This window comes from Corvus moneduloides, chromosome 25 (genome assembly GCF_009650955.1).
Source record: "Corvus moneduloides isolate bCorMon1 chromosome 25, bCorMon1.pri, whole genome shotgun sequence".
Lineage (NCBI taxonomy): Eukaryota > Metazoa > Chordata > Aves > Passeriformes > Corvidae > Corvus > Corvus moneduloides.
In genome coordinates this window covers 18838-38580 of record NC_045500.1, presented here as the reverse complement: position 1 = coordinate 38580, position 19743 = coordinate 18838, and the positions used below count along the sequence as shown (strand labels likewise).

Below are 19743 nucleotides of genomic sequence, written 5' to 3'. Positions count from 1 at the left end.
TACCTCGTATAATTTTGAATTGCACCACCTCTCCATCTCCCAAGCTTGGGATGTATTTTTCAGGGTTATTCTTTTTAATAGCAGTTCTATGCACGAATATGTCTTGCTGGTTGTCACACCTTGTTATAAAACCATAATTTTGCTTAACATTATACCATTTTACTATCCCTAAGGTCTTAGTTACTATGATCTTTTTCCGAGTGGCTGCTGTTTTCTGTCTCGCTGCGTCTTTGCTCTCTCCTTCGGTCGCTCCCGTGTTGGAATTGTCGGGGCTGCTGGTGCCTGCGCGCTCTTCCCGGGGTCGCGTTCAGGGCTGCGCGGGCCGGGCCGGGCCGCGCCGCTCAGTTCTCCGTGCGTCGCCTCCTCTGGTCGCGGCTTCGCTGCCGATGCCGGGCGCTGCACCCACGTCTCGGCCGGGCCCCCGGGCGACGACTCCCCCGCGCCCTGCTCCAGCGCGTGTTTCGGTTCGGCGCGGCTCCGTCTCGGTCGGGCATTCCCGGGGCTCGCTCCACCACACGCTGCACGCGGCCGGGCAGGCACCGCCAGGTCCCGCCGCTCCTCGCTCCGCCGCCGACACTACGGCTCGCTTGGCTCCGCCCGCGCGCGGGAACTGCCTCGCTGCTGCTCGGAGAGCGCTCGGTGCACGTGGCCTGGGCCGCACGGTCCCTGAGCCAGGCTTCCCTTCGCCAGGACACAGCTGACATTGCTCAACAGTCTCGGTAACTAAATAATATTCACGAAAATATTCTTCCATCGGCATATATTTTGACTCAAATATTAACTGTGTCCAAACGGTTTTCCAAAAGCCCTTGGTAAGAATTAAATCCCAAGAAACATAGAAAAAGTTCTTAAACAACCATGCCAGGAAGTGTTTCAGTTCTTTCTGAGCTTGAATCAAGCTAAAATTTACAAATCGTTGTTCAAGAATCGTTTTAAGTTTAAGATAAATGTCCATATGCGGCTCGGAGAGCCAAGAGTCTTCCCACGGTTCCTCCATAGTTTAGATACGGAATAGCAAAGCAAAACCAAGAAGAGGAATCCAAAGTTTCCAGGGTTTACTCACACAAATCAGTCGCTTAGGGATCGGGGATCGTTCTGCTCACAAATCTCCACCATTTGTTGCAGTGGGGATCCTGCAACACGCATATATCAAACCAGGAGTCCCGTGGAAAGGAAATATATATGGACAGACAGATTCTTGCTAGATGTTTCAGAGATGTTTATTTCTCCAGCCGCATGGCCGGAGCTCTGCTGAGGAACTGTTCCAGTCACGGGACCAAGGGTCCTTCTGCCCGCGCAGGGAACACAAACCAACCCATGGGAACGAGGCTGAGCAGGGACAGGGAAGCCCCGTGTCTGTGCCCTCAGGGCCCCTCTCCCAGGGCTACACGGCGGGGGAGAGACCCCAACAAGCCCATTTCCCGGCCCCGGCACCCCCGAGCCCCTTTCCCGGCCCCGGCACCCCCGAGCCCCTTTCCCGGCCGTGCCGCCCCTGCAGCCCCCAGACCCCCCCGCCGGGGTCCCGCCAATCCCAGGGGTCCCCCCTCTCGGGCTCCCCGCTTTGGGCTCCTGGGGCTCTCCTCTCTCCGGGGTCCCGCTTAGGGAAGCCGCGGCTCTCCCGGGGCTCCCCAAAACCGGTGTCCCCCCGCCCCCGCCGGCCCCGCGCCGTCCCCACGGGGCCCCGGCACAGCTCGGAGGGCCCGGCCCGGGAAGCCCAACCCCCACCGCGGGGGGACCCGCATCCCCCCGCCCCCGCCGGGGCTCTGCCGCCACCGCCACCAGCACCCCCAAAAACACCTCCCGGGACCCCCCGATATCCGCCCCAGGGGCATCTGCGGCTCGCCTTTGCAGTCCCGCAAGCTCCAAACATCGCGCCGCCCGCCCCGACAGAGAGCATGAAACAGCGAGCCCCAAATCGATTCCCTGCGAGCTCCAAATATCCCTCCCCCCTCCAAAAACACCGCCCGGCATGTTTGGGCCGAGCTCCCCCTCCCCGGGCACCTGCGGGATGCGGGGCGGGCGATGCTCCCGGCCCGAGCGGCTGCGGATCCAGAGAGCGCTGCCCGCACCTGGAGCCTCCTCCGCCTGCTCCGGCTCCTCCTTCTTCCCCCCGTGCCTCCTCTTCCTCCTCCTCTGTCCCGCCTCCTCCTCCTCCTGCCCTTGCTCCGTGCCTGCGGCCGCGGCCCGGGAGCTCTCGGGGCAGCGGGGCCGGGCCGGGCCACGATGGGAAAGGGCTGGGTCACCCCAGAGCGAGCTGGGGCAGCGGAGCTTTGGGGCAACAACGGCAAAGGGGTGCGAGAGGGGGGATCCGGGCAGGTGGGACAGTGGCAAAGGGCTTCCAGTGGGGTCCCCCAGTTAAGCCCAGCACCCCCAAACCCCGTCCCAGCCCTCCCCGTTCCCTCCCCACCCCCGGCTGAGTGGGGGGCTCAGCGCAGGACCCGTCGCCGTTCGGGACTCCCCCGAGTGCAGCAAACGGGAGAGTGCCCCCCGGGTGAATTTTTAGGGTTCGCTCTACCATCGCCGCTTTAAGATCTGCCAGTAAAGTCGGTTCCCACTATAACTCCCGTTAAAAGGGCAACACCACTCCCGTTGATTCCGGCAGTGGAGCCCCGGGAGGGTTTGGGGGTCCCGGCAGGGTTTGGGGGTACCTGGGTGGTGCCGATGATGGCGATGGGGACCCCGTGCTGGGTGTGAACATTCGCGAGGGGCTCCTGGGGGGGTTTTGTGGGTCCCGGGGGTTGTTGGAGTCCCGGGGGTTTTTGGGGATTCCCGAGGGGGGTTTTCAGGGGTCCCAAAGTGGGGGTTTGGGTGATCCCGGGAGGAATAATTTGAGGTCCCAAGGCTGTTTTGGGGTACCTGCCGGTGATGGAGATGGGGACCCCGTGCCAGGTATAAACCTTCTCAAGGGAGTCCGGGGGGTATTGGGAGGTTTGGGAATTTTGGTGTCCTGAGAGGGTTTGGGGGGGGGTTATGGGGCTTTGCGGTCCTGGGGAGTTTTTGGAGGGTCCCGGGGATATTTTCGGGGTCCTAGGAGAGGTTGGGGTTCCCCGGGAGGTGTTGGGGATTCCCGGGAGGTTTTGGGGTACCTGGGCGATGCCGGTGACAGAGCTGGGGACCCCGTGCCGGGTATGAACCTTCTCGCTGCGCACGGGCAGCGTCAGCGTGTTCAGGGAGATCCTGGGGGGCCCGGGGGGTTCACCCCAAATCTCGGGGGACCCCAAATGCTGAGGGACCCCTGAACTCCCCTCACCGCTGGATCTGCTGCAGGCAGGGGGGCACCAGCACTCGGCCCCCACCCCCCACTCTCACGGGGGGGCTGCAGAAGAAATCTGGGGGGCACAGACGGGTTGGTGGGGTCCCCCCAAAGTCGCCAGGGAGGGGACACAAGGGGACTCCCAGGAATGCCTGTTGGGGGCTTAGGGGGCACCCAGGAGGAGTTTGGGGGGGGAAACGGATTGGAGCTTCCAGACGCGAATCCGATGAGGAGAATGACGCCGATGGCAGCGATGATGACACAGCAACCACCGGGGTGAGATTCCCGCTGGATTCCGGCTCTGGAAAGCACGGGATGGTGAGGAGGGGGAGGGGAACCCCCATCCTGCTACTTCACATTCCCAAATTCCCAATTCTCACATCCCACATTCCCAGCCCCACCCCAGGAGAAGATCCCGATCTCCGGCATTCCGAGATGCTCCACCCAGCACCGGTGCTGCTCCCGCTCCTCCTCGATCCCGGCCCAGGGGTGGAAGGTGCTGTCTCTGTTGGGAACGATCCCGGATTTCATCCCCTTCATCCAGCTGATCCCGATGGTGCTGGGGTAGAATCCGTACGCGTGGCAGGACAACGTCAGGATCCCGTGTTCCGCTTTCCCGGACACATGGACATCAGGGGACTCTGGAATGGGGTCACGGTGAGATGCAGCCATGAGATTCCATGGCAGTGGGATGGGGATGAGATCTGCCCATGGAATTCCATGGGAATGGGATGGCAGTGAGATCCATCTACAGAATTCCCATGGGAATGGGATGACTGAGATCCATCCATGGAATTTCCATGGGAATTCCCATGTTCCCAAATTTTGCCCCCCCAAAATCCCGCATTCTCAAATCCCATATTCCCACGGGAATTCTGCCCTCCCCACCTTCACACTCCAGTGCCTCCCGCCCATATCTGACATGTTTCCGGAGACATTCCAGGCAGGTGTGCCCCAGGTAATTTGCTGATTCCTCTGCCTTGATCTCGAGGATGCCCATTCCAGTCCCGCAGTTGCCATCCCAGCCTCACAGATCCCGGCCCAGCCCCGGCTCCCCCCGCCCAGCCCCGCTCTGGCTGTGCCGGTCCTGCAGCATCTCCGGCTTCCTGGTGGCCCCGTGCCGGTGCCGCTCGCTGTGCCGGCTCCGGGGATCCCAAGATCCCCGCTCGGCTCCGGCCGCCATCCCCGGCGCCTGCGGTTCGGCCTGGCCCCGCTCGCTGCGGCGGCGCCGGGAGGGGATCCCATCCAGGGACCCCATGGACACGAACTGGGGGAGCCCCGGGCCGGGCTCCGGCACCGCCACGTGCGGGTAACGCAGGGACAGGAGAGCTGGGGGGACACGGAGATTTGTGGTCTGGGGGGTCACGGGTGAAGGAAAGGGGGAACTGGGAGAGCTGGGAGAGCCGGGAAGGGGGTTTGAGGGTTCCGGGACTGAGAAAAGGGCAGGCTGGGGGTGGGTAGAGGTGGGATGGGTGGGGTTAAGGGGGTCCCTGTATCCAGGAATGGGGGCTCCAAGGGCCCCCAGTGACCCCAGTCCCAGCACAGGGCGGGGAAAGCCGGGATGGCTGCGAATAGGGGTGCCGGGTGTGCTCAGTGTTGAGGAAAGGAGGGGCTGGGTGCTGGGAAAGGCACGAATAGGGGTCCGGGGGGTCTCTGGGTAAGGGAAAATGGGGCTCTGGGGGCTGGGAGAGGCGGAATGGCCGGGAAGGGGTGCCGGGGTTATGGGTGCCGGATAAGGGAGTGCAGGGTGGGACCCAAGCCCAGGAATGGGGGTTCTGGGGGATCGCGGTGCCTAGGAATGGGGGTTTAGGGATCCTCGGTGCTCCGGAATGGGCGAGCAAAGAGTCCCGGTGCCGGGGGTCCCACTCGCCCCTCGCCCCCCCAGGAGCGCCCCCGGCCCCAGCGCTGGAGCCATCGCGCTGCTCCGCTGGGCCCCGCCCCCAGCCCGGCTCCGCCCCCAGAGCCGCCTCCGGCCCCGCCATTGGCGCCGCTCTTTCCTGCCCGCCAATGGCAGCTCGGGATGCTCGTGACGTCACCGGTGGCCGGGCAGATCCCGGCGGCGCAGGGCGGGAGACGGAGAAGCCAAAGGGACCGAGGGAGCGCGGGGGGAGGGGACGGGGCAATTCCAGGGAATTCCCCTGGATCCCCTCCTGGCATCCCCCGGACCCTCCTCGGCCGCGCCCTGCGGGACCCCCGGGCCGGGCTGGGCTGAGCTCCCGGGCCCCGCGGCCAAACTCTGCCTGGAACCCGCTGGGTTCGGGCCGGAGCGGGGCAAGCACCGGGAGCCGCGGATCCATTTTGTCCTGCGGCTGCGGGGCCCCAGCCCCGGCGGGGCAGGACTGGGCGCTGTGACCCCGATCCCTGACTCCCAATCTCCTTCTCTCTCTCTCCTCTCCTGTCCCTTTCCTTTGGGTGATCATAAATCCCAGAGCGGCTGCAGAGCCCCGTGCCCAGTTCGGGTTTCCCAGGAAAGGGAGGCCTGGGGCTGAGGTGCTCCGGGATGGCCGGGAATGGGGGTCCGGGGGTCCCTGGGGTCAGGGAAACAGGGGATGCAGGGGCTGGGAGAGGAGGATACCCGGGACAGGGAGTGCAGGGAGGTGCTGGTGCAGGATGAGGGGTGCAGGGGGGTCCCAGGGCTCCCAAAGCCCAGGGAATCCAAGGGGATTCAAGGGGGTCCCAGGGCTCCCAAAGCCCCTCCCAGGGGGGAGCAGGAGCTGGGTCAGGAGCGCTGTGAGAGAGAAAAGGGGGTGACCCTGCATGGGGGGACATGGGGGAGTCACACGCGCTCCGAGGGGAGGACACGACCCCCGGGGACCCCCCCTCACCTCCTCCCGCAGGTGGAGGCCGAGCCCCAGCCCAAGAGGACGAAGCCCAACACGAAGCCCCCGGTCCCCGTCAGCATCTTGGGGGGCGTCCGGCGGCAGCTCCGGGGGCGGGAGGGGCAGGATCCGGGAAAAGGCGGCAGCTGCCGGGAAGGGGCCGGGACGGACTGGGACAGGCTGGGATGGACTGGGACAGACTGGGACACCGGGATACACCAGGACCAGAACCAGGACCGGAACCCTCTGGGACCAGAACTGGGTAACAGAGGTCACACTGCGAGCAACAGGGACCACTCTGAGGGCGACTGGGAGAAACTGGGAGCTTGCTGAGTGCAGCTGGCAGCAGCTGGGAGTGGCTGGGAGCGTGCGGGAACAAACTGGGCGAACATGGAACACCCGGGGGACGCGGAACAGCCGAGGGACACGGGATGTCCACGGGCCATGGAAGGTCCAAGGAACGCTGAGCGTCGCTGCCACGGCTGCAAAAGCTTGAATGGAGTTTTTATCCCGTGACGTTCCCGGGGAGCAGCGGCAGCTCCGCGCCCCCAGCCCGGGGGTGGGAGCAGAGGAGCCGCGGGCAGCACCTTCGGGGCACAGCCGGGGGCTGGGGGGCTCCTCCCCGCAGTTCATTTTCTCTCCCCTCCATTCACATTTTCTCCTCAGAATTGAAGTGTTTCTCGCCCCAATTAAACTGTTCACCCCAATTAAGCCCTGAGGCCCCTCTGTGCCCCCAGCTCCTCCCGGCAGGACCCGGCCGGGACCTTCTGGAAAGAGCGGCGGGAAGAGTTCAAAAATCCATCATTATTTCGATTGATTTCGTTGGTTTCCGGGGAAGAACCGGTAGGACAGCATCTCACCACAAACCTCCGGGAAGGAAACAAAGGGGGGGGGGGGGGAAATAGAGAAAAAACCCGATGTAATAGAAGAAGAAAAAAAATTGAAAAAAAAAGAAACTAAGAATAAAAGAAAAAAAAAGAGTATTATAGATTATAAAATAAAATAGCATAAAATAAATATGAATGAAGAAAATAACGGCAGAACTTCTTCTGTGGCGACTTTGGGTCTCTTCTCCAAGCTCCGAGCTGGGTCTGAGCCAGGAGCCGGTGGGCTGGGAGAGACATCGCTGCTGAGGGGCTGAATATTTCCGAAACTCAAGTATCAAGGGACACCTAGAGGTTCCAGCAGTCCCCGCGCACACGTTCGATTCCCTCCTTTCAAGCGGAAAGCTCAGCTCCACTTGTGACTCTGCTTTGTAGCGACGAATGGAAACATTCCCCGCAATTCCCGTAGAAAGAGCCCGGGAAGGTTCGTGTCGGGAGAGCTCCCTCGGGGCAGCCCCGGCTCCTGCCCTGCTTGAGTCCCTCTCGAGCCCGCTGTGCTTTCCAGCTGCTTCGCTCCAGCTGCCCCAAATGCCCGTGAATTGCACGGAACTGGAACAGATCCGAGTCCTCGTGGCTCGGGCTAAGGGCAGGGAGAGGTCACTCAGGGATCGCCATCGCGGCCACAAGAGCCCCGACGTGGGGAATGAACTGGATTTGGGACGGAGCGAATCAGAACAGGAGAGTGAGGAGGAAAATAAACCCTGGTACAGAACCTTCCCCCGACCTCTTTCTCCTTGCCGGAGTTCACTTTATCCCCGGCTCCTCCCTGCTGTGCCCAGCGGGGCAGGGAGAAGGGATGGGAGTCGCGGTCAGTTCGTGCCGCTGCTTCCCCCTCGGGGACAGGAATCCTTCCCTGCTCCGGCGGGGGATCCCTCCCATGGGGTCAGTCCCTGTCCTGGCCAGCGGGGGGTCCCTCCCATGGGGTCAGTCCCTGCCCTGGCCAGCGGGGGTCAGTCCTGTCCTGGCCAGCGGGGGGTCCCTCCCATGGGGTCAGTCCCTGCCCTGGCCAGCGGGGGGTCCCTCCTCAGCCGTGCGGTCACTCCCCGGCCCGGCCCTGAGGCGCGGAGCAGTCGCGGGGCAGCCGCGCTCCGGCCCCGTCAGCGGCACCACCGCTTCGTGCCGGGCAGGAGCGGCAGAAGGAGCCGGGCGGCGGCGGGGGCTGAATCCCGGCAGGAAGAGGAGGAAGAAGAGGAAGAAGAGGAAGAAGAGGAAGAGGAAGAAGAGGAAGGGGCCGGGGCCGCCTGCGGTGTCCGATCCCCGGCAGCAGCGGGGAGGCCTCGGGGAGCGGCGGCGGGCGGGGCCCTTTGGAGCCGCCCCGAGGGCTCGGTGCCGCCCCGGGCCCCTGAAGGAGCCGCTCCGCGGGACGGGCGAGCTGGGAAGGAGAGAAAACCGCGAGAAAAGAAGAAAATCCGATCAAAGAGCCGCACCGAGGGGCGTCTCCGCCGGCCCGTGGCACTGAAGGAGCTGCACCGAGAGACCGGCGAGGAGCTCGGCGGTGAAAGAGCCGCAGCGGAAGGCGTGGGATGGGAGGTGCGGATGGAGTAAAAGAAGGAGAAGAGAATAATAAATTCTAGAAGAACAGCACGGGGAGTGGCGGCTGCGCAGCGACTGAAAGAGCTGCACCGAGGGAGCGTCGGGGCAGCAGCGCGGGGTCTCGGGCGCTCCGTGTCACCGAAAGAGCCGCAGCGAGGGACGGGCGGGGCGCGGCTCGGATCGAGCCCTCCAGCTGCGCGAAGAGCGGCGACCCCGCGGGACCGCGCCGGGGCCGGGCGGCGGCGGCAGCCGGAGCCGGGGAAGCGGCTTCGAGCGGCGGAGACGAGCGGGGTGTTCCCGTCAGCTCCGCTCAGCCCTCGGGCACCGGGGGGTTCCGGGGTTGTTCCCGTCAGCTCCGCTCAGCCCTCGGGCACCGGGGGGTTCCGGGGTTGTTCCCGTCAGCTCCGCTCAGCCCTCGGGCACCGGGGGGTTCCGGGGCTTGTTCCCGTCAGCTCCGCTCAGCCCTCGGGCACCGGGGGGTTCCGGGGGTTGTTCCCGTCAGCTCCGCTCAGCCCTCGGGCACCGGGGGGTTCCGGGGGTTGTTCCCGTCAGCTCCGCTCCGCCCTCGGGCACCGCGCTGGGGCCCCGCGCACTTTTCCAGCCCGGCCGCCCCCACGGGCGGGGCCCCGCGGCTCCCGCTGCCGCCGCCTCGGCCCCGCCGAGCCCAGAAATCCCGGAAAACCGCTCCCATGCACTAAAGAACCTTTCCGTGCGCAGCCAGGGGCGCAGAGGGGGGATCCTTATGAAGTCCCCTCCCCTCAGTCCCTCCTGGGCACGGCCGGACATTAGCGCAGCTCCCGGGGCTGTGTCCCGGCACCGGCTGCTGCCACAGGGCACGGGGCTGCCGCGCTTGGGCATTAAACGCGACAGATTTGGGGAGCAGCGACAGCCACAGAAACCCTCGGGGAGCCCTCGGGAGCCTGGAGCTGCACGAGGGGCACAAAGGATGCCCCGGACACAGCGATGGCCTCAGCAGCGGCTCTGCCCCCCAGCACGGGGCTGTGTCCCAGACCCCACGGTCCAGCCCGAAGTTTGGGGACGGCAGCGGAGCTGCTGGACGGAGGACGGATGGAGGAGCAGGAGCGGGAGGAAGAGGAGGGATAAAGGGGGAGGGGCGGGAGGAAGAGGCGGGGCAGAGGAGGAAGGAAGAGGAGCCTCCACGTGCATCCATCGCTCTCTGTGTCCGCAGCTCTCGGCCTCGCTCCCCCCATCCCGCAGGTGACCGGGGAGGGACAGCTCGCCCCAAATATCTTGGGCGGTGCCTGGGGTTGTTTCGGGAGAGGGGATTTTTGGAGCTTGGAGGACTCCAGCACCGAGCCCCAAATATCTTTGTTGGTTCCTGGGGGAAGGGGGGTTTGGTGGGGCGGGGGGGAGGCGGATGTTTGGATCTTGCAGGGCTCCAAATGTGAGTCGCAAATGCCCCTTGGGGGATATTGGGGAGCCCCCGGCACGCGGGGTTTTTGGGGTCCCGGTGGCGGCTGCCGGGAGAAATGGGATGGGGCGGGATGGGGCCCGGGAAGGGTGGGATGTGGATTGGGGTGTGGGATGAAGTGTGGCGGAGGGGGATGGGCAGGATGGGGCCTGGGATGAGGCAGCTGAAGGTTGGGGATGATGAGGCCGGGGGGACCCCACTCCTCAGGGGCCTGCGGGGTATCCGGCAGCTCTGAGGGAGTTTGGGGGCACCCCTAATCCTGAGGGGGTGGTGCTGGCAGCGGGGGACACGTGGCTCCGGCAGCTCTGGCCCCAGCTGAGCCCCCCCCGCCCCCAGCGCCCCCCCGGAGCGGAATTTGGGGAGGGGGAGGTGGGGGCGGCCAGGCCGGGCCCCCCCGCGCTGTCCCGGCGGGGGCCGAGTGCGGGCGGGAGCCCCGCGGGGCCCGGCCCTGCCCGGGCACGGCTGATGCCGCCCGCCCGCGCTCCGCACTGCTCCGGACTGGTGCTCCCAGTGCCGTGCGGGGCAGGGCCGCTCTGGGGGCCCCCCAGGGCACAGCGCGGCTGCTTTGGGGCTGTGGGCACCGCCCGGCGCTGGGCATGGGGCGTGTGGGGGCAGCTGGGGCCGCACTGGTGGCACTGGTGGTGCTGGGAGCCCCCTGGGCCGCGGGCGAGGAGCTCTGGCGTGAGGGGAGGAGGGGAAAAGGGGGGACCCATTGGAAGTAGGGGGAGAGCAGTGAAAAGGGGATCGGATTCCCCAAACTGAGTGGGAGAGGGGACTGAGAGCCCCAAACCAGGCACGTGGGACACGGAGGCTTTGGGGGAAGATGAGAAAGGAGACGGGGATGGGAGAGAGGGAGGAAAAAGGGAGTTGGATCCTTCCCCTTAGTGAGGTCGGTTGGTGGATGAAGATGGGGGATGATGGGAAAAGGGTGGAGGAGGGGAAAGATGGGGGATGGGACCTCCAGGTGAGTGGGAGGGGTGTGGGGAACCCCAAAGTTGCCATCCTTGCAGGGGACTGATCTCCTGTGGGAAGAGCTTTGGCCGGAGCATGGAGCTGATCTCCCAGCACAGGATCCAAGTGGGGGAGAAGTCCTGTGTCTGCTCGAGCTTTGCCCAGAGGTCCCATCTCAGAGGAGGGAGACCCTACAGGGGCCAGGAGGGCAGGAAAAGCTTTCATAGGAGCCTCACCAGACACCAGGGGATGCACACTGGGGAGCCCCTATGGCTGCCCAGACTCTGGGAAGGGCTTCACCGTGAGCCCCAAGCCCCTGGAACACCTGTAGGAGCCACCTGGAGGAGGGTCCCTACAAGTTCTTGGCTGCAGGAAGAGCCCCAAGGAGCCCAGGTCCCTCCAGAACCACCACCTGAAGCAGAAGAAGGTGGTGACAACTTTCCATCCCAGGGCCCTGGGAACACTCTGGGGTCTCCAGGCTGACCCCCCACCCCCAACAAGGGACTCGCAGCAGCTCTCATCCTGCCCCTAAAATCCCTTGGGATCTCCCATCAATCTCTGCATCCCCCGCTTCGCTCTCCATCCTGACATGAGACCAAAGGGGTGGAAGTCCCCACCCATGGCGACCACAACACCAAGTTCTTATCTCCACCCACCAATTTTGCATCTTTTCCCTTGGCCAGGTTACCCCAGGGGGTGGGAGCAGCCCAGAGTCCTGCACTGCCCATCCCGACCTGTCCTGGCTCCATTCCCATTCCTCCCATGGGATGTGAGGGGCTTGGGGAACAGGGGAGGAGGGATGGAAGAGAAGAAGGGGGGAAGAAGGAGCAGGAGAAAGGATGGAGAGAGGAGGAGCAGGAGGTGGGATTAAGGAGAAGGAGGAGAATGGATGGAGGAAGACGAGAAGAAGGTGGAGGAAGAGGAGGGAGCTCGTGGGTCCAGTGGTCCCAGAATTTGCAGGCCCCTCACCCCAAGGAGCATCGACCCCCCCATCCCACAGGTGATGGGGGAGGGGGAGCTTGGCCCAAATATCCTGGGGAGTCGCTGGGCCGGTGTTTTTGGGGGGGATGTTTGGATCTTGCAGGAGTCCAAAGCTGAGCCGTAGGTGCCCCTTGGGGGGATACTGGGGGGTCCCCAGGAGGTGTTTTTGGGGGATCCCTGTGGTGGCTGCTGGCAGAGCCCCAGTGGGGGGTGGTGGGATGTGGGGTCCTCCCCATGCTGATGGGTCAGGCAGAGCTGCCTCCAGCCCGGAGCCAGGGGGCTGCGGGACCCCTTGGGAGAGCCGGAGGGGGAACCTCGGGAGCCCCAGAGTGGGACGAGCAGAGAGGGGCAGTACCGGGAGCAGGGGAGCCCCGGCAGTCTGGAGGAGCGAACCCCTGTGACCCCCAGGGCCCCAAAGTGGGGAGCCCAGAGAGGGGGGAGCGCCGCCATTCGCGGGACCCTCAACAGCCTGGAGAGGGGGAGGGGGGACTCCTTGGACCCCCTGCACCCCGAAGCAGAGAATAAGGGGAGAAGGGACCTGGGGATCCCATAACCCCCAGCATCCCTAAGTGGGGAGACCAAAGGGGGGAGCTTTTGGATTCCTGGACTCCCAGCAGCCTGGGGAGGGTGGAGACCAAGTAGAGAGGAGGACTCCCAATGAAAGAGGGACCCCCAGCAGCTGGGACAGGGGGGAACCCCCAAACACCAAAGGGGAGAGACCAGAGACAGGGAACTCCTGAGAGGCTTTTTCAGAGCAGATTTTTATGGACACACAGTGCCCAGTGACTTCTAGAGATGGACTTGGCAGAGGGACCTGTAAAGTCAACGTGCTCATCCCTTCTCCCCAGACCAGGATTTCCCATTCCCAGCCCTTGGCCAGATGGAGGAGGAGGCTGCGAGGAAGAGGAAGATGCCCCGGGAGCCCCAGGCAGGTGAGGAGGAAGTCAGTGCCCCTTTCCCCTCTCTCCTGCTCCATCTCCCAGCCCAGCATCGCCCCCGGCTGCAGGACAACCCCGCTGCCGACGCCGTCCTGCCAGGGACGGACTGGGGGGATCTCCTTCCCCTTCCCTGTGGCACAGAGGCAAATCCCATCCTCTCCTTGTCCTTCCTCCCCCAGACAAGGAGCTGAGGATGGAGCCCAGGGAGGACAAATCCCTGCAGCAGAACCTGGTGGAAGAGGCCGTTTTGAGCGGCTCCACGGCGCAGGAATCCAACGGGGAGGAAAAGCCCCAGAGATCCCGCAGGAGGAGGGGCTGGAAACGCAGCCCAGGGTGCTCTGAGGAGGAAAGGCCCACCCTGTGCCGGGAAGGGGCCGGAGATGCAGCCAGAGGTCAGAGCTGGTGGTTCATGAGCAGCTTCATGATGGGGAGAAGCCCCACATGTGTGGGGAATGTGGGAAGAGCTTCAGGTGGAGCTCCAACCTGATCAACCACCAGCGCATCCACACTGGAGAGAGGCCCTACGAGTGTGGGGAATGTGGGAAGAGCTTCAGCCAGAGATGCACCCTGATCCAGCACCAGAGGTTCCACACTGGGAAGGGGCCCTATGAGTGTGGGGAATGTGAGAAGAGCTTTGTCACAATCTCCAACCTACGTATCCACCAGAGGATCCACACCGGGGAGAGACCCTACGAGTGTCCCGAGTGTGGGAAGAGGTTTCACACCAGCTCCACTCTCCTCCTGCACCAGCGGATTCACACTGATGAGAGGCCCTTCCGCTGCCCCGACTGCAGGAAGGGCTTCAAACAAAACTCCCACCTCGTCACCCACTGGCAGATCCACACTGGGGAAAGGCCCTACGAGTGTCCCCAGTGTGGGAAGAGCTTCTCACAGAGCTCTAACTTGACCCAACATCAACGGAGGCACTGCTAAGGGCAGCCCTGAGAGTGCCCCGACTGCGGGAAGAGCTTTGTCCTCTGCTCCAACTCCATCTCCCATCAGAGGACCCACATTTGGCAGAGCCCTGGTGACCCACATTCCCTGTGATCCGTGTTGGGAAGACCCCTGGCTGGTGCTCTCCACGTTCTCCTGGATCCCTGTAGGCACCTGGGTGAATGCAGGGGCAGGAACATCCATCGGGACTCAGATCAACGTTGGAGATTCATTGGAAACAGCTGATTTTTTACCTTCACACCCTAAAAAATTTCATCTGCTCTGTCCAATTGTTTCTTCTGGTGGCTGCGGAGACAAACAATGGACTCTACACGATTCGGTGTGAATCAGGCAGAAGCCATTTTATTGATGACCTACTGTCCCTCATATACAGTTCTTGCTTTCCCTACGTGTGATCGTGCATAATTATTATGGGTTAAGGGCTATTTTCACACGCTGCTTTATGCTTTGTGATTGGCTCTTGTCTGTGTGTCACATTGTCTGTCGTGTATGTCACAACTGTCCTTCAGTTTGCCTTTTCTTATCCTTTTCTTCCTTTGCTTGTTCCTCATTCACATCCTCCCCAGTGCTGCTTGTTTCGTTCTCACAACCTCCCCATGGACTCTTCCCCTGTGTAGGTGCTCAAGTCCTTCTGTCTTATGTGCTCTGGTTCTTCTATTTTATGGCTGGTTCACATTATGTCCATTTTCTAGTAAAAACATGGTTTCCACAGTCTTGAGGCATCAATGGGTCCCACTGAGCTCCATGCCCACCACAGGCTCCTCATGGACTCCTTGGAGGAGAGAATTGGAGGCTGGGATTGCACAAAGCTCTCAGAGACTCCCAGGCAAAAGCCAAAGCCAAAGTCCTTTGAAAACCCTGCAGTCCCTGGGAGCATTGAGGAGCCCCCAGGGCCATTCCTGACCAAGGCTCCCCAGGGACTCCTTCCAGCAGATCCCTGAGGCCACTGGGATGTGGGGGGATGCTGAGGGCAGGACAAGGGGCTGACAGTGCCCAGCCTTGCTGGGGCTGTGCCAGGAGGCCCCAGGGCCTCAGGACAAGGTGTCTCCTCCCAGCCCTTGGTGGCCCAGAGGCTGCTGTGCCCCAGGGCACCAAGACTTGGCTTCTCTTTGTCCCCCCTGTCATCCCTGCCTCCAGTTCTCTGCTCTGACTGGAGCCTGGGGACACTTTCTCAGTTGTGTCCCTCACTGGGACCCATGAAAACTTCCAGAAACTTTGAAGTTCAATTCTGACTGGAATTCTTGAGAGGTTTGTGCCAGTCCCTGTCAGGGACTGATGTTCAGGGCCTCAGCACCAAGCCCCAAGAGGGTCATTCCAGTCCTTGTGCTGTGTGCTGTGCTGCTGAGCTGGGCCGGGCTCCTGGCACAGAGGCAGCTCCTGGCAAGCGGCAGCGCTGCAGAGAGACAGCTCTGGCCAGGAGCAGCTCCTGGGCACAGCCCAGCAGGGCTGGGGCACTGCCTGCAGCCAGCCCGGGCACAGCACAGAGGCACACAGGGCTTAAACTCAGCCGGGGCTGGGAAGGGGCTGGGAAGTGACTGCGGGAGAATCACTCCCAGCCCCTGGCACAGGAAGCCTCTGGCTGCAGGACACGGCAGCTGCAGCTCCTGGAGGGATCTCCTAAAGCTGCAACATCCCCCTGCCTACGGATTCTGTGAGTACAACTCAGAGCATCTCGAGTGCAGGGGAGGTGAAATGCTCATGAGGCTCTGACGTGCTGAGGGTTTCTGATCACTCCCAGAATATTTCCAATACAAGGATTTTGATAGAAATGAGGAAATTTCCTGAGACTTTGTTTTCAGTTTTCTGCCATTGGAGAATGGCAGGGAGGGAGGATAAATATTAAAGGTATTATGAATTTTGTCAGGTCCCTGGGACATCTGAACTGTTACTTTCAGTGATCAGCAGGTGCACAGGAGATCCCTCCTGTGCTTTCAGCCACTCCTGTGCCCATGGACAGCACCAGCATCACCTTGGCTGGACCCATCAGGCTCAGTCTGAGCTGTCCTTTCTCCAAGCTGCAAACAGAACCTGCCCCAGCCAGTGCCCTGCACACAGGCAGGTTTCTGTAGGGCCAAGGAGAGTGCACAGAGATTTGGGGTCTGTGAGTGCTGGCAGGGAGAGATCAGGCACAGGGAAACAGCTCCAGGAGGAAAATCCCCAGGAAGCAGAGATGAGATCAGGGAAAGAGAGAAACAAACCCAGCAATGTGTCAGGGAGAGTTTAGAGATCCCCACAGGATCCCCTCCAGTGCAGCCCCTCCCTCTGAAGAAGCCCCCTCCCTCCTCTGTCCCCCAGCCAAACCTCTGCCCTCAGGGTCGGGGGTCCAAGGCGTGAAGCCCCTCCTGGGCAGGCAGAGCTGCAGCAGAGCCGTGGGGCAGCTCTGCAGCCCCGGGCCCAGTTCCCTCTGCAGAGCACAGGGCTGGGAGCAGCTGCCCGGCCCTGGGGGCTCTGGGAGGGGGCACAGCTGGCTCAGGGTGACGCTGGCCCCAGTGCCCGGCTGTGGGCAGGGCTGTCAGTGCAGCCAGGGCAGCAGCTCAATCTCCCTTCATCCAGTGCCAGCTCTGGGACTCTTGGCTCTCTCCCCGAGGTTTCCTTCCAAGCTGGGAGTTTCCTCCAGGATGCAAACGTGTCCTGGAGCATCTTTGTGTTATCTGAAAGGCCCAGAGAGAGGAGAAAAGCAGAGATGCTACAAGTGTGCAAATGCTGTCGGGTTGGTGAAATGAGCCAGGGGTGTCCTCGGCTACGAATGTGGTGCTGAGACCTTGAGAGAGGGACGGACATTTGGGGGTCTGTGGTGGATCCATCTGCTCCCAGCAGCACCTGGTGATCTTTAAGGGAAACATGGGAGGGTGAACATTCTGCATTTGAGAAAAGTGAAACAGAAACTCTGAGCAGGTCACAATGACAGAGAACCTCCTCTGAGTGTCCACTCATCATCTTGCCTTGCAAAAGTTGCTCTGTTCTCCCTGAGGGCAGCAGAAATGCTGAGGATTTCTGATATCCAAGAATACCAGGAGAGATATGGGGGGAGCTTAAAATACAAAAAACCCCAGAACTCCTAAGCACGAAAGGGTGTCTGTGTGTGTTCCAGGGGAGGGTGTACAGGAAATGGCTTTGATTGTGCTTACAGATCTCCTCTAACCTTTCACTGTCTTTCTCTGTGGCAGAACCCAATGCCCGGACACAGCAAATGTCCAACAGCAGCTCCATCAGCCACTTCCTCCTGCTGCCATTGGCAGACACGCGGCAGCTGCAGCTCCTGCACTTCTGCCTCTTCCTGGGCATCTCCCTGGCTGCCCTCCTGGGCAACGGCCTCATCATCAGCGCCGGAGCCTGCGGCCAGCACCTGCACAGCCCCATGTTCTTCTTCCTGCTCAGCCTGGCCCTCACCGACCTGGGCTCCATCTGCACCACTGTCCCCAAGGCCATGCACAATTCCCTCTGGGGCACCAGCCACATCTCCTACTCAGCATGTGCTGCTCAGGTGTTTTTCTTTCTGTTCTTCCTCTCAGCAGAGTATTTCCTCCTCACCATCATGTGCTATGAGCGCTACGTGTCCATCTGCAAAGCCCTGCACTACGGGACCCTCCTGGGCAGCAGAGCTTGTGCCCACATGGCAGCAGCTGCCTGGGCCGGTGCCTTTCTCTACGCTCTCATGCACACGGCCAATACATTTTCCCTGCCCCTGGGCCAGGGCAATGCCCTGGGCCAGTTCTTCTGTGAAATCCCACACATCCTCAAGCTCTCCTGCTCCAAATCCCACCTCAGGGAACTTGGGCTCATCGCTGTCAGTGGCTGTTTGGTGTTTGGCTGTTTTGTGTTCATTGTTTTCTCCTATGTGCAGATCTTCAGGGCCGTGCTGAGGATCCCCTCTGAGCAGGGCCGGCACAAAGCCTTTTCCACGTGCTTCCCTCACCTGGCCGTGCTCTCTCTGTTCCTCAGCACTATTTTGTTTGCTCACCTGAAGCCCCCCTCCATCTCCTCGCCATCCCTGGATGTGGCCCTGTCAGTTCTGTACTCGGTGGTGCCTCCAGCCCTGAACCCCCTCATCTACAGCCTGAGGAACCAGGAGCTCAGGGATACCCTGAGGAAAACGATGACTGGATTTTTCAGCAGCAATGAAGTGCCGGTTTTGTTCTCCACAGCTGCAGTGTAACTCAGTGCAGGCCCAGCCTGTCTGTTCAAGTTTTTCAGAGTGGTTGTGTGTGTGCAGGGTTTCCTTTGTCATTTTGTGATAATGTTGTGCACAATGAAACTTTATTTATCCCGTCACCATCCCATTACTGGGATCATTCATCCTATTTAGAATTCACTGCTTACACCTCGAATTTTACCCAGAGACAATGGAAATGAGGAATCACCTCCTCTGTGCACTGTAGCAAAATAAAGGATCCTGCAGCAACTTGTTGGTCAAAAATGCTTCCTTTGAAACCTCATCTGAATCTGGCAGGGCAGTGCCTGTGTGCAGAGGGGGAGAGAAGCTGAGTCCCAGCACAGCAGCAGGGCCAGGGAGCAGCAGCACTCGGTGCTTTCAGAGCTGCTCTGTTTATCCTTCCACGCTGTCCTTCTGTCCTTGTGGGAGTCCTCAGCTCTGGCTGCTGCGCTGCTGTCCTGCTCTGTGGTGCTCCTGTGAGCACAGGAGGGGTTGACAGTTTTGTGTTATTTAAAAGTAGACAGCAGTGGCTGGAATTGCTGGGCTGATCAGTGAAGTTTTTGAGAATTTTATGGCCCTGGCATGTGAATCACAGGTGGATCACAGCGAGTCCTGGAGCTGCCAACCTGAACATGAATAACAGAATGGACAAAGCTGCAGCTTAAACGTGACCTAAAACAAATCCCCAGAGTGGCCAGCCCAGAGATCATGGTCTGTGAACTGGAACAACCACATTACAACAGGGACTGCAGACCCACCAAAACCCCACCCAAACCCAGCTCAGAGGGGCCATGGTGGCCCCGTGGCAACCACTGGGCACCAAAGCAGTGAAGCCGTGGAGAGCGAGAGGCTCAGTGGCTGACATTTCTGTGGGACGGGGCTGTCGTGTGAGGGGTGGGGGCTTTAGATCCCAGAGGAATCATTGCCCAGGGAGTTTTTGTTCAGGTCTGTAGTGCATTGATGCTGCCTGGACTCCAGGCACCCACCAAAGCTGCTCTCTCACTCCTGTCCACAGCTGGACAGGAGAGAGAAAATATAACAAAGGGTTCATGGGTTGAGATAAGGACCAGGAGAGATCCCTCATCCAACACCGTCCTGGGCAAAACAGGCTCAATTTACAGATGTAAAGTGAATTTATTCATAACAAAATCAGAGCAGGATAATGAGAAGTGAAAGAAGAGCTTTCAAAACACCTTCCCCCTCCCCTCCATCCTTCCCACCGATGGCACAGGAGACAGGGAATGGGGATTGTGGTCAGTTCATCTCCTGTGGCTTCTCCCGCTGCTCAGGGAGAGGAGTTGTTCCCCTGTGAGACCGTGGGGTCCCTTCCCACGGGAGACAGTTCTCCGTGAGCGTCTCTGACGTGGGTCCAATCTGACGAGCAGCAGTCCTCCCAAAACTGCTGCGGCGTGGGTCACTCTTCCATGGGGTCAGTTCTTCAAGGCCAGGCTGCTCCAGCCTGGGAGCAGGGCCCCTCTGCACCGGCTCTGCCCCTGGATCCCAGCCTCCTGCAGGCATCCACCCGCTCCGGCACGGGCACCTCCCCAGGGGCTGCGGGTGGATCTCTGCATCCGCCGTGGATCTCCAGGGGCTGCGGGTGGATCTCTCATCCCCCGTGGATCCCCAGGGGCTGCGGGTGGATCTCTCATCCCCCGTGGATCCCCAGGGGCTGCGGGTGGATCTCTGCATCCCCGTGGATCCCCAGGGGCTGCGGGTGGATCTCTGCATCCCCGGGGATCCCCAGGGGCTGCGGGTGGATCTCTGCATCCCCATGGATCCCCAGGGGCTGCGGGTGGATCCCCAGGGGCTGCGGGTGGATCCCCAGGGGCTGCGGGTGGATCTCTG

The 19743-nt window shown here is 61.7% G+C and overlaps 2 protein-coding genes across 2 annotated transcripts in view; one reads left to right on the top strand and one right to left on the bottom strand.

Moving 5' to 3' along the window:
- The window catches only part of LOC116455578, a 6953-nt gene extending 248 nt beyond the window's left edge, over positions 1-6705 (bottom strand). The window contains 9 exon segments of the mRNA XM_032133573.1: positions 1483-2268; positions 3087-3304; positions 3428-3472; positions 3475-3510; positions 3513-3554; positions 3655-3894; positions 4142-4232; positions 4320-5045; positions 6079-6705. Coding sequence (XP_031989464.1) covers positions 1483-2268; positions 3087-3304; positions 3428-3472; positions 3475-3510; positions 3513-3554; positions 3655-3894; positions 4142-4232; positions 4320-5045; positions 6079-6705 — 2811 coding nt within the window.
- An 8577-nt stretch (positions 6706-15282) lies between these two features.
- LOC116455768 (olfactory receptor 14J1-like) lies at positions 15283-18791 on the top strand. The gene is made up of 2 exons (XM_032134019.1): positions 15283-15396; positions 16913-18791. Exon 2 carries the CDS (start codon positions 16936-16938, stop codon positions 17899-17901), a length of 966 nt encoding a protein of 321 aa, XP_031989910.1. The 5' UTR covers positions 15283-15396; positions 16913-16935; the 3' UTR covers positions 17902-18791.
- Positions 18792-19743: the final 952 nt, after the last annotated feature.

Bases quoted from the DNA above. Each gene is read 5' to 3' on its own strand.
- LOC116455768 (XM_032134019.1), top strand. From the start codon at position 16,936: ATGTCCAACAGCAGCTCCATCAGCCACTTCCTCCTGCTGCCATTGGCA.